The following is a 14,945-nucleotide window of genomic DNA, read 5'->3' as shown; positions in this document are numbered from 1 at the left end:
TAAAATAACAGGATATCATGATCAAGCAGTTCTAGTCAGTTCAATAATAAGAATTTATAAGACTGAGTGATCCGAGAAAAAAACATATGATTATCTTGATAGATGTTGCTAAAGGATTTATAAAATTCAATATCCATTCCTTAGAAAACTTAATAGAATAAAGATAGGAGATTCCTGAATAGTATGAAAAATATCTACTTTAAATAAAAAGCATTTTTATTTAAACACTGGGAGCTTTCACTTTAAAGTCAGGAAAAAGATAAAGATGTATTTTTACCACCATTTTTAATAACCTTCAGAAGTATACTAGAAAATATAATTATTCATTTTTTATTTTTTAAACCAGTAAATATTTATTGACTGAATACCTTGTGACAGAACAAGAAGTATATATACAAGAAAAGAAGTAAACTAACCATTATTTGCAGATGATTTCACTGTTCACCTCTCTGGTTTCCAAGCTGTGATCAGTGAGGAGCAAAAGAGACCTCCGAAGTGGTTTTCTTGGGGCCACCATAGCGATGCAGGGGAGCTAAGCAGGAGGAAACATTTTAGTCCACTTTCTTTCATTCTGCATATGTAAACAATAAAAAATTTTTTAGAGATAATAAATATTGAATAAAGAAATAAACACCTCTATTCAATAAACACCAATTTTTAAACTCATGTAGTAAAGTTAATAAGTAAGAGGATATACTTGGGAAAATGATATTTATTAATATGAACAAAAATAACAAGCTACTAGGGAATAAAATTATTTTTAAACTGTTTAACTATAAAGCTTTTTAAAAATATTTAAAATAAGACTGCAATAAAGAGAGAGAGATTCCATATCCTAGAAGGGAATTGGTACTGTAATTCTATCAGTACTTCCCAAAATGAATATATATGTTGAACCCAATCCAAATGACAGGAATGGACAGGGTGGAGGGGAGTCTAAAACTGAAAGTCTAGAGACGAACCCAATGTGGCACACTTGTTTGTGTATAATTAGAACAATATTTCAGATCAGTTGGAAAATTATCATAATTAGTGTTGTGATGACTGGATGATCATATAAGGAAATAAATTAGATTTATGCCTCACACTTTACATCCATGTAAATTACACTTATAAATTACACTAGGTAAATTGCAAAAGCATTTGGAATTGAAATGTGAAAAACAAAAACAGCCACCACCAGAAATAACTATATAAATAAAATTGAAATGGAATGAATAACTAAATTGATGAATGAATGAATAAATGAACAGAATAAAGCTACTCGGACCATTCAAATATAGAATGCACTTGTGTGTGTTCCTTGGTAAGTGTTCTGCTAGAGATGTCTGGCTGTAGATTCCTTGATATGAGTAATGCCTCTGTATTAATCTGTTTGGGCTGCTATAACAAAATTCACACACTGGGTGGCTTATAACAACAGAGGTTTATTTCTCACACTTCTGAAGGCTGAAAGTCCAAGTCAAGGTGCCAGCATGGTTGGGTGAGAACCCTCTTCTGTGTTGCAAACTTCTCATTGTATCCTCATGTGATGCAAGGAATGGATTAGCTCTCTGAGACATCTTTTATAAAGGTACTAATCTATTGATGAGGGCTTCATGATCTACTCACCTCCCAAAGGCCCTACCTCCTAATACCATCACTGTGGACATTAGGTTTTCAACATAAGCATTTGGGGAGGACATAGACATTCAAACCATCACTGCCTCCTCTCTAGCTTGTCATTTATGATCACCTGTTAGAAAACCCAGCTTGTCCAACCCAGCTGCTAGCCACAACTGTTTACCCTTCAGATTTCTCAAGCCTGATTCTGTGTCCTAATGCTCTGGGGAACCAGAGAAAGCACTCCCAGAAAACTTAAGGGAAAATATTGAAGAGAAAGAAACATATAAACTTCTTTACATAAAAACAATGCCAACAAAGTTAAAAAATCAAAGACAAAATTAGAAAAAGTTATTCCCAATATATATGCCAAAATGTTAAAAGTCTTAATATGTAAAGACTCTTACAAATCAAAAGAAAAAGATCATTCCAATTTAAGAAGTGGGCCAAGATTTTGACAAGATTCAGAAAAAGCAAAACTGTACAGTCAGGATAGTACGGTGTTTCTCAACCTTTTTTTATTACCTCTCCCTCCCATGATATTTGAATGCCACAGATATACTACACATCTGTTTATGCAGTACATGGATATCTGTGCTTTAAACATAAATAGAGTAAGATACTCTCCCCTACAAGAATCAATTTTCAACCCTTTGGGTGCAATGACTCCCTTACTAGGAATGCACAGAAGAGTGGTTACCTTTAGGGGGAGGTGGATGATAACCAGAAGGGGCACAAAGGGACTTCCTAGATGCTGTTCATATTGTTTTTAATCTTGATGCAGTTATATGTGTGTGTTCACTTTATGAAATTTCATAGAATGCTAAACTTATGGTTTCTTTCCTTTCCTATATATATGTTGTAATGTAATAAAATGTTTATGTTAAAAATTAGATTCAGTACAAAAATGAACAATTAAGAAAAAAAAGAAATATAATTGGGCAATGAGCCTGTGGAAAATGCTCTTCTCCATCAATCATCAAAGAGTGATTGAGACCAGAGTTCCCGTTTTTCATCTAATTGGCAAAACTTTAAAAATAATAGTATCCCGGGCCAGCTGAGTGGCACGTTGGTTAAGAGCTGGCTTGGGACGCCAGAGGACTCTGGTTTGAATCCCACCTATGAAGGCTAGTGGCACTGCCCTCTACAGCTAAGATGCTGAACAACAGCTCAACCTGGAGCTGGGCTGCCATAAGTTGACGGCGTAGGCTGCAGCCCCTGCTGCAGTGGGTTGCCATGGGCTGCTGTGTGTAGCCAGCAGCCAGCGTGAGCAGCCAGCAGCCACCGTGAGCGGCCGGCCAGAAGCCAGCGACTGATGTGCCTCGCCCGGGAAGAGTGCAATGATGGTGCCAACTTGGGCCGGTGAAGCAACGCCCTCTACAAGTACAAAAGGACAGCAACTTGTCTGTTCCCCTACCCCCAATTACCCAGCACTGTTCCCATTTCCCAATTCCCCAATTAAAAAAAATAATAATAGTATCCCATAGTTTCAAAGGAGTGAAGAAGAGAGCATCACCCTTCCATGTTGTTGACCAAGTAAACTATAGGGCAATCTGCAAATGTATCAATGTCAAGCCATTTAATTCAGCATCTCCATTTTGAGAAATTTTGCCTTAAAATTTTGAATAAGTGATCAAAGATGTATGATCAAGAATCATCATTGCAATGTGTTTAATAATAATAAAAATTAGAAATAAGTGAGTTTCCAGGAATAGGAAATTGTTTAAACAGATTTACTTGTTATATTACCTAGCCATGGAAATTATAATATTATTTACTCATGCAAAATTATATCATAGTTGCTTAGCACCATGGTTGAGAGCAAAGTGTCTGGGGTTAGGTTACTTGGGTTCAAATCCTAATTATCCCTTTAACTAGCTAGGGTCTGAGGTAAGCTTTATGCCTTCTTCACCGTCAATTTTCTTCTCTGTAAAATGGAAATACATTGTTAAGAGAATAAAACAAGTTATAAAACAGCATGTATCTTATAAGTCCAACTTTTAAAATACATTGATAAAGCTGGTTATATTTTATTTTGTAGTATTTTTCTAATTCTTTCATAATGAACTCCTGATTCTTGGGTTAATTATTTTCTTAAAAGCCAAACAGGAGACTAAAGTCAAAGCACAGTCTTATGAAAATAATTCTGGCACTTTCAAAGTGTTGCCACTGAAGCTGACTGACCATAGCTTCCTCTATCTTGGAGGGACCCTGCCCCAAACTATGTGGATTCTTTAGTTTGTCCAATGGACTCAAAAAAGTCTGGAGGCTTTGGCTAGAAATAAATGATAAAGATTTATTCAAGACTCTTAGGATTTGCAAGACAGAAATGCAACTAGGCAAAACCCAGAGTGTTCCCAAGAAGAAAAAAAAGCTAAGAGTTCTCATAGCAAAAAGTACATTCTTGAAAAGAATCAGTCCCACATTCTTAGCCTCTGGGTTGATCCAAAATGGTAATGATGACCAGTGGATGTCAGGTGGTCTGAATAGGTGACCATTCTTTCCTTGTCCTTCAGGGTAATCAGGGGGTTTTCTGAAGGTTTTATGTATATCCAGGCTAACTCAGAACTGGAAAGTTCAAGAGTTTAAGTTCTCATGCTAGTTAAAACAAAAATACAATTATATCCTCATGCCTCAACCTACTTGATTTTAGTAATTTTATTGCATTTTATTTCTTCATTATTCTTCAAGCTTAAATGAGTAGTTCTCAAACTTGACCTCACATCAAAATCTCCTACCTGCAGGGCATGGAAAAACACAGGTTATTGTACTCCCTGACAGAGATTCTAATTCAGCTGGTCCCAAGATTTTGTATTTCTAATGAGTTCCCAGGTGATGTAATGCTGCTGCTTTAGGGACCACACTTTGGGAACCACTGGAAACTAACTAGCATGGTTAACTTTCTCAAACAAATTAGTCTAAAATTTTTCAAAATGCCTTTTACTTTGTGTGGAGTGAACACCACGTATGCCTAGGAGATGGAGTCTATCAATGAAAACTGACAAGTAGGTAATAGACACCCCAGAAAATCAGTGAAGCAAGGTTTTTTGATATCCAAACATAGCCTACCTAATACACATTGCTGGTCCTGCTTTCCAAATCCAGGAAAGGTTAAGCTAAGGCAAACTAGAGAAAAGCTTTTGTTTTCTTTCCTTCCTCACTTTTATTCTACAAGGGGTGTGTAGTGCATATGTAGTAATACTATATTATTTGAATATATTGTATATACTCTATATGCCCTTTGTACTGCCATAGTTTCACCCAGCAACTGTTAGTCAGAAGTTCACTTCTAGGAAAACAAATTCATGGAATACCACAAGACTAATTCTGTGTCAATGAGAGCTCATCTCTAACTGTAGGCTTTTCTTCGTTTGAGAAGGAAAGTCTTGTGCTTGATTCATCTAATCAGGGAAACCTGAACAGTATACATACTGAAAAACTGCTTAGTTAAAACATTCCTTCAAATTATAATTGCAATTTCAAAATGTAGCCTTCAAATATTTTCATCTTGAAAACATCAGAAAGGACACGTTGACTTAGGAATCAATGCAACAGAATATGATAGGAATTTATTTTCCATTCTCAAATTTCAGCTGTGATTTTCATGTTAGGTGGAATGTGCAAATTTCGTGACATTTTCTTCCATTTCTCATAGTTTGAGAGAACATTGTCCTTAATCATCAGATGGTTTATCTCCCTCTTTATCTTCCTGACAAGTTCTCTGCTATCATTTAATTCAAATTATCAAGGCTCTTGTTGTTTCTTTCTCAAACATTTGTAGCTAGACCTAGGGAATATGCAGTTTCGCTAACCTGAACTACTGAATAAGGGGCCTGCCTGAATTTACAAAATGTTGAAATTAAAGTATATTTCGAATAAATAACAGCTTACAACCTTCAAGTTCTTATGGGAATTAGCAGTTTTTCAGAAATTGTTGCCAAGTACAGATCTTGCTTTCTTTTTTAAAAAAAGGCAATTTTAATTAACATAATGGTATGCAAATCAATGGTATAAACATTCTTGAAAGCAGTGGGTTCTATTGAGTAGGCTATAAACATCCCCACCTCAATTAATTCCACCTTCTTAATATACACAGCAAAACTCTTCCTCGTGAACAGTGCCAATTCCTTCAGACCAAATTATTGCAAATTCTTATTAATGAGATTTTACTGCTTTTCTCTCAAGCCTTTTTATTTCCCTTTAAGAGTATTTGTAAGGGGAGTGGAGCTTTCAGAGGAATTGTTGGAAAATAAAAGTGTATCTTGAAAGCCTTTTGGCAATTTTCTGATACCTGTTATAGTTCTGACAAGGTAATTGCTCTTCTCTTGACAGTGATAGACATTATAGCACAGCCAAATTTCAACTAGCAGGGATATCACTGAAAGAATAGAATTTGGCTCTGTAGGTTCAGCAAAGCCAAGCAAGTATAAAAATTCAAGAAGATACGCCAGTAATTTTCACAAGTATAATACTCGCCAGCAAGGTAGTACCTGGGATAATTGAACAAAGTTGAAATTGATAGAATTTTAGAATATGTAGATTATCTACCACCATTCCTCCACCCATACAAATACTATAAGATCAGATATAAAATCTAGAGATTTCTTAATGACTTACAAGTCCATGTGCAAATAGCCAGTAGGTTGAGAAGTCAAAAACTAGACACTGGTTGTTCTCCTGAGTCCCATGGAAGAGCAGTTTACACTATCCCAATTGTTTACTGCGAAAACCAGAGACCATCTACATCAGGAGTCACCAAACTAATTCAGCTGTCCCCTCTTTCTATACTGCCCACACATTACAAATAATTTTGTACAGCTTTAAGTAGCTTAAAAAATAAAAATAATATTTTCCAACATGTGAAATTATATGGAATTCAAATTTCAGTACCCATAAATAAAGTTTCATTGAGACACAACCACACCCATTTTTTGTGTATTGTCCATGGCTGCATTTTCTTAATAATGGCAGAGCTGAATTGGTGCAAGAGAGACCACATGGCCCCCAAAGCCCAAACTATTTTTGTCTGGCCATCTACAAAAGTTTGCTAATAATTTGCCATCATAGCAACTTGGAAAGAAGAATTCCGGAGATTTAATACAAATTGTCCAGATTTCCAAATCCAGTGCACATCAGCATGTATCAAACTTTAGTCTCCTCTACTTCATTTAGACTAAAAATCCTATTCCATCCAAACATACTAAGGATACAGATTAACTTTCATTACCATGGGCACCTGTGTATATCCTTTAAAGCCACTGATACCAACTTGAGGAAGACCAAAAACATCATCTATGTCTACCCTAACTTCCCACATTCAGGTGATTATCTGTGGGAACAAGAGAACTTGGAATGGCAAAAGTACTACTTGAGAGAAATTAATGTAACATTACATTTTAAAGAACTAGAAAAAGAACAATAAAACCCAAAGTCAGCAGAAAAAAGGGAATAATAAAAATTAGAGCAGAATTATGTGAAACAGAGAACAAAAAGACAATAAAAAAATTAATGCAACAAGGAGCTGGTTCTTTCAAAAGCTTAATAAAATTGACAAACCCTTGGCTAGACTCACTAAGGAAAAAAGAAAAAAGACACAAATGAACAAAATCAGAAATGAAAGAGGAAAAGTTACAATGGATACCACAAAAATACAAAAGATCATACAAGGATGCTATGAAGGAGTATATGTCACCAAATTCAATAACCTAGAAGAAATGGACAAGTTGTTAGAAATAGTTAACCATTTAACCTTCCTAGGCTGAATCATGAAGAACTGGAAAATCTAAACAGACCAATCAACAGTAAGAAAATTGAAGCAATCATCCAAAACCTCCCCAGAAGCAAAAGTTCAGGACTGGATGGCTTCACCAGTGAATTCTAACAAACATGCAAAGATAGGAGTAAGATAAGCTCAACAAGAAAAAGGCTGGAACTGAAAGACTACACAGGAACCTGTATATTAATCTCCATGCTACAGGGTAGAACCCAACCATCTCATCATACACCATTTCCAGAATTAATTCTCTGCCATTTCGTGGAAGCAAGATACATAAAAGATAATGAAATCACAGAACTGAGTGTTGACAGGTCCCTAGTGTTTAGTCTAACTTCCCTTTATTAAAGAGCTTACTGAAGTCCAGAAGGTCTCAATAACTTTCTCAAGGTCACATAGCTAATGAATGAAAAGGCCATGTGGAACACAACTCAGGTGTGCAAGAAGTGTTTAACTTCGTTTTAAAAAAAAATAAGTTAAAGTTGACTCCCAAACCCCAATCTAACTGTTCTATTTTTAGTCCATGTTGGGGCTTCCATTTATTGAGATGAGCAAGGGTTCTAGGGTATTATGCAGCTCCCAAACATTAGGGGTGTCTCCCTGGTCTTTGCTTCCCTTTTGAGAGACCCAATGTTTTAGTGAACATAATCCCTGTAGTCCAGCAGGCAAGGTATTCCTGCCTCATGCTGAGGGCTGAGGAGTGGCTGGTGTGGATAGAGAACCCAGTGTCCAGCATTCAAGCTACTCTCATACAACTTTCATCTGTTGCCAGGCAGCTACCACCAAGAGATGTACATGGATCCATTGACCTGAGTCTTGATTAAATCCCCCTTATGCTTTCTGCCTCCCAAATACCCTGATTTCTCTCCTTTGAGTACATCTAATGCAATCACTTAAATTTGTGTGAGCTTTTTTCCAAAGATAAGAAGGAACAATTTCTACTTTGGGCTCTATATCATGACCCTCTCCAGAAACACAAGACTAAAGAGTACCTGGCCACCTATTAAACATGAAAGGAAAAAAAACTATTTAAAGATAGCATGCATAAGTTATTATTCAAATTGTCCAAAGGTGTTCATAACAAAATTGCATCCCTGAGGCTAGCAGCTGCCAAACTTTCCTGCTTTGGAAAGTGAATGGAATAGTGATGAAGAGTTTTTTCTCTAGATTTAGAAATGCTGTATCTGAATCTTGGCTCTAGACTTACTAACTGTGTAACCTTGGACAAGTGAACTCTCAAGCATTGGTGTCCTTATCTGTAAATTTGGGATAATAGCAGTACTACCCTCAAAAAGTTGTATAACAATTAACTGAAGTAAAGCTTGAAATGTTTGTTTCCTCATTGTAGGTTGACATGTCATTAAATAGGTGGCCTGTACTTATTAGATCTGTCTCCTTTAGGCAAGTGACATGACTTCTGTATCTATTTCCTCATTGGTAAAATAAGGACTAGGGTGACTATTTTATAGATTTTGTATAGGTGTGCTGATTAAATTAAATAATCATGGTACATTAGTGGACACTCATTATAAGTTGCTTTATTCCACTTTCTTCTACCTGTTTTGTTTTAGAGATGGATTTTAAAAGTAAGAGAATTGAATATGAATTATCTCTGTATAGTAGATAATAGTATTGTATCAATGATAAATACAATAGTTACATAAGAGAATTTCTTGTTTTTAGGAAATTATATTGAAATATTTAGGGATAAATGGGATATCATAATTGCAATTTACTAAGTAGTTCACAAAAATTATATATACATATATACATTACATAATATGTAGGTTTGTATATGAGATATATATATACATATATATATATGTATATATATATATATATATATATATGAAATGTAGTAACATTTCTAACTTTCCTAATACTTAGGAATCTAAGCGAAAACTATCTAGGCATTATTGGTACTATTCTTGCAGCTTTTCTGTAGGTCTGAAATTACATCAAAATAAAACATTTTTAAAAGGAAGGGTAAGAAAATGAATTTATTGAACATGGGATAGAGGTCATCATTTGGTCTACTTAAAAATTATTCTCTTATCAGGATTATTGGTGACAGGAAGGCTTATCGTAATAATATATCCATGCCTCACTTAAGGTTTTTGTTTGTATCAGATTCTAATTATCTGCTAATGCATTAAACTTGCCAAGAGGTGGCAAGTGGTTTGTGAAAAGTGAAGAACTGGGTAGGTGGGCAGGTAAAAGTAGTTTCTTTTATTTCATCAGATGGAAGCTCTCTTAACTCAGCAGCAGTGGCCTATATTCAGTATGACAGTGTGTTCTAGACCCATTTCAAGCACCACATGAAACTTCACAGAAAAACAAAGCTACTCAAGAGGCATTGTAGCTCTCTACCCCCCACCAGACTGTACACAAATAGAATAAGGAGGAAAGCAAGGTATTCCAAGAGCTTTTGGGTTATGAGCTGAAAGGTGGAATCCTTTAGGTAGAAGGGTTGGTGCTGGTTTTAATGCAGGAATCACCAGTTTAAGCAAAGTGGTTCAGAGGTGGACTGATAGCTGTGGCACAACTGGAACAGCCAGAGGAGCCAGCTGGCAAGTTGTCATGATAAATAACAACCTGCTCCTAGGTCAAGTCTATGGAACAATCTACAAACAGGGTATTCTGGACAAAGAGTGACTACAGTCACAGTACAGAAAACAGTCCTCCCACCTGTGCTGCATAGGACGAATTGGAGGTTGTGAAACAGGATTGTTCATAACACCCACACTCTTTACTATTAATCAGGGTCAATATGAAGGCCAGAAATCTTTATGTTCCAACTAAAGCGTATGAGCCAGTCAATGTGAAAGGTCCAGCAGAAGTGTGTAATAACATAATATTGGTACTTTTTTCCTGAATCTGATATTTTATGGAAGACATCACGCAGAGATTCATTGTGAACTTCTACTCTTGCACTTCTGGTGACTGAGCATAGGACACAGTTGTTCTCTGACCCTATGGATAGGAAAAGGTCATATGGAAAGTTACAAAGGTGGCAAGGTTTAAGTACCCACCATCATTGCTGGAGGTCTTCTTCAGATATGGGAATTTTCAAACTGGAGCTCACTGTCTGGTCACCCTGTTGCCCTGGCATCACATGGTTCTTGGCCTTCTACCCTGTGCCATCCCCAACTCTAGACTAAGTTCTGTCTTCATTCTTCATCAAAAGATAACATGCAATTCAACAAGCACCTACTAGGTGTCACCTACATACTATGTGATATACTAAAAATCAATTATATTGATTATATCTGTATATAATCAATATAAAGATAATATATTAATTATCTATTTTACAAGCACCTACAACTGTAGTGGTAAGAGGAACATCTCACACACAATATCTGTACCCTGAGGGCTCTTTCTGTAATAGAGAAGATTGCCCCATGAACATCCTCAGTTCAACTTAATGAGTGCTATGAAGCTGATGCCATCTCAGTAGAGAAAATAAACAAGTTTGCCTGGGGAAGCTGAGAATGGAGTGAGAGCTGAAAACTAAAACATTTTATGTGGAGGAAAAAGCACTCCCAACATCAGGGAAGCCTAAAACAGCACCTCTCCCAACCCCTCTGGAAACTATGGGCCACTCAGCTGGAGCCAGAACCCAAGACTCCTCATGCCCAGGCCAGTGGTCTTATCACTACCTATTCATGGGACCATTCTCTTTGGTATGCCGTCTGTTAGGTAAAAATAAATCTGAGAAATGATTATGTGACCATGTTATGCCTTTAAATTTCAGTTTCTCTTTTAACTCTGTAACATAGCTTTGATAATAAAAAAGTTTTAAATTACAATTTATAGTTTTTAACTTTTCCCCAAAAAATCTTGAGTAAAATTGACTTTGCTGGAATACTTTATTTTACTATGGTTTCTGACAACTGAGGAAGAAATGAATTCTGGTTTAAGAAAAAAGGCCACCAACCATCTGTTATATGACAGTGTGACTTCTCAGGAAATGCAAAGATTGGCCACCAAATGCCCACTTCCATATTGAATGCAAAATAAAACTTTGATCCATTCAATGCCTTCTCAAGTTTAACCTCTCACCATTTTAGCATAGTAAGCAGGCTAATTTACCAATTTAAATAAAATTTTTATATAGCACTCTATAGTAAAATACATTGTTCATTAGGTTGAAAGAAATATATTTACAATAGTCTGAATATGCTAATGATATTGCTCTAACTTAAATTTGAGTTAAATCTGCCCCTGCGTTCCAAAGATGCAAATTATAGCATATGTCTGCATGTACATTTTTTGTTCTGTTAATTGTATCATATAGAGCAGCTGTCCAATAAAAGTATAATGCAAAACACATGTAATTTAAATTTTTCTAGTAGCCGCATTTAAAAAAGTTTAGAAAAACAGGTAAACTCAATTTTATAATACATTTTGACCCTATATATACAAAATACTATTATTTAAGCATGTAATCAATATAACAATATTAATGAGCTATTTGACATTATTTTGTTGTGGACTAAGCCCTTAAAAATGGTGTATATTTAACCCCTACAGCACATCTCAATTCAGACACTAATTTTCATTGGTTAAAGAGAAATAAGTAGAATGTGACCCTACCAAAATAATAAAGTTGTGTTTAGTGAGAAATATTTTACAATGTTTCAGTTTTACAATTTAAATTAACTATAGTTAAATAAAATTTAAAACTCAGTTTCTCTATTGCAGTACCACATGTAGCTAGTGACTACCATATGAGAGTGCAAATCTAGAAGGTAGAGTGCTGGCAAACAGAAAAATTTGGGAGCATTAAGGTTTGTTCTTTGTAAGGCATAAGGGGATTGTGTATAAAAAAGGGTCAGAGAGTAAGCATATAAAAAATAGTAGATTGGTAAAAATGTGAACTTTGGAGTTAGACTAGATTATCTCTGTTGCTTTTTATCTGTGAAGCCTTTATGCTTCAGTTTTCTTATCTGTAAAGTAATAATACCTGCATTATTGGGCTCCTAAGGTTAAATGAGATAACCTAAATAGTGGGCTTTGAAATCTAGCACATTCCAGAGGTTCAATAAATTATAACTAGAATTATTGATACCTATGGAAGTCATGGGGATCTGTTTGCATTTGTATGGGGAACCTCTGAGGGGTTATAATTTAATAATTACTTGTGGGATATAGGATAAGGAGAGAGAGGAATTGTGGCTTTCTTTTTTTGTAAATTTTATTGCCTTATAAAATCTTTATATAGAAAAGTGCACCAATCATAAGTATAAAGCTCAATGGATTTTCACAAAACAAGCATGCCTGTAAAAGCGCCCAGATCGAGAAACAAAACACATAGAGAATTTCAAAGCTCTCCTCATGCTCCCAACAAAAGAAACCACTATTGTGACTTCTAACACTACAGGTTAGGTTTGAATGTTTGTAAACTTTATATAAATAAACTCATACAATCTGTATGAATGTATAAATGTTTGACTTCTTTCTCTCATTCACATATTTGTAAGATTTTTTTAATGTTGTATGGGGCAGTAGTTTGTTCTTTCTCATTGCTGTGTGGAATTCCACTGTATAAATACCCCCACAATGCATTCTTCCATTCTGTAGTAAATAGACATTTAGGTTATTTCTAGTTGGGGCTATGGCAAATATGCCTGTATGTATGTACTGTATTTGAGTTTTCTTCTTTGTTTAAATAAAATGTATTGGGGTGACAATGGTTAGTAAAGTCACATAGGTTTCAAGTGTACAATTCTGTGATACATCATCGATATATCACATTATGTGTTCGCCACCCAGAGTCAGTTCTTCCTGCAACATATATTTAACCTATCCCCTCCCTGCCCCCTTACTCTCTGGTAACCACTAAACTATTGTCTGTGTCTATGAGTTTTCTTTCTTTCTTTGTTTGTCTTGTTCCTTTGTTGCTTTCAGTTTTCTATTCCAAATATCAGTGAAATCATATGGCTCTCCACTTTTTTTGAATGACTTATTTTGCTTAGCATAATAATCTCAAGATTCATTCATTATGTCGCAAATGGCACTATTTCAACTTTTCTTATGGAGAATAGTATTCCATTGTGCATATATACTACGTCTTCTTTATCCAATCATCTATTGAAGGACACTTAGATTGTTTCCATGTCTTGGTCACCATAAATAAAGCTGCAATGAATATTGGAGCACATATATCTTTACAGATAAATGTTTTCAGACTTTCTGGGTATATACATAGGAGAGGGATTGCTGGTCATATGGTAATTCTATTCTTAATTTTTTGAGGAACAGCAGCTGCTATGGAAGGCAGTGTGTTTGAGTTTTTAATCTTGGACATGTTGAAAAGAGAGACTTACTCATCCTATCATTTCATATGCAGGAACCTTAGATAAGCATAAAGAATTGGAGGACCTTGTAGCTAAGTTCCTGAATGTAGATGCAGCCATGGTCTTTGGGATGGGATTTGCAACCAACTCAATGAATATCCCTGCACTAGTTGGAAAGGTGAGAATTTTTAACATAATTATCTTATGCTATATTATTCCTAAAAATTATATTATTATTCTGAGAGGGTCCTTTGTTAGAAGTATGGCTAAGAAGGTCCTTTTCTTAGGAAAAGTTGATTGGATCTCAGCTCTTTTAATAAATGTACCAGCTTAGTCCAGCAAATATCTTCATCATGATAATATGCTTATAGAATTGCAGCCCTAGATGTGGGTCAAATTTCATCTTCCATGAAATTTGTTTAGCAAAATCAATTAAATTTTTAGTGTCCCAAGTCACCACTTGCACTATAACCAATACTTATTAAGCATTTATTTGACCAAAACATTTTGCTTGTGTCATTCATTCATTTATTCATTCAATAAATCACTTATTGAGAATCCACTGTCCTCATATGAGGCAAGATACAGGGCATACAAAGATGAACAAGACCTGTGCCTTGTAAATTTATGTAGTTTATAGTTTAGTGGAAGAAAAAACACAGCAAATAAAATAAGATAACCACCACAGAAAAGGCATGTATATACATGGGAAGGGACAAAAATGTTGCCCCAAGCTCTTTTTAAGAAAGGCAGAGATGCCCGTGCAAAGTGGGTGACATGAGAACTCAATCTTTCACTTACCTGTTAAGACAGGTAAGTTATTTTCCTAAGACAAGGAAGAGGGAGCAGCATGTGTGATGCACTAGGTTTGGAAGGACTAGAATATAGGGTAGTGGGTGAGACCAGAGCTGAAGGCACGTGCCAAATTATAAAGAGCCTCACAGTATAAATCATGTTAGAGCATTTGAAATTCTTCCTGAGAAAAATGGGAGCTGATTGGTTCATTTTAAGTAAAAGAAAGTCCCATAACCAGACTTATGTTTTTTAAAAAACCCCGACTCATGACAACTAAATGTAACGTATGATCTTTGATTGGATTCTGCATTTAAAATATAAAAGAAAAGAAAATACCTATAAAAGACATTCAGACATTATTAGGACATTTAGGGAAATATACATTTGAGCTATATATTAGAAGATGGCATTATATAAATGTTTGATTTATTTGATGTTATAATTGCATTGTGATTTTGTAAGAAAATGTCCTT

At 35.3% G+C, this 14,945-nt stretch overlaps 1 protein-coding gene across 1 annotated transcript in view; it reads left to right on the top strand.

The window, feature by feature from the left end:
- Positions 1 to 14,945, top strand: part of SPTLC3 (serine palmitoyltransferase long chain base subunit 3) — a 150,720-nt gene that overhangs the window by 57,322 nt on the left and 78,453 nt on the right. The window contains exon 5 of the mRNA XM_019635237.1: positions 13,731 to 13,855. Coding sequence (XP_019490782.1) covers positions 13,731 to 13,855 — 125 coding nt within the window. The remainder of the gene's footprint in view (positions 1 to 13,730; positions 13,856 to 14,945) is intronic.

This window comes from Hipposideros armiger, unplaced genomic scaffold (genome assembly GCF_001890085.2).
Source record: "Hipposideros armiger isolate ML-2016 unplaced genomic scaffold, ASM189008v1 scaffold_20, whole genome shotgun sequence".
Classification (NCBI taxonomy): domain Eukaryota; kingdom Metazoa; phylum Chordata; class Mammalia; order Chiroptera; family Hipposideridae; genus Hipposideros; species Hipposideros armiger.
This window is presented reverse-complemented; position numbering and strand designations above follow the sequence as displayed.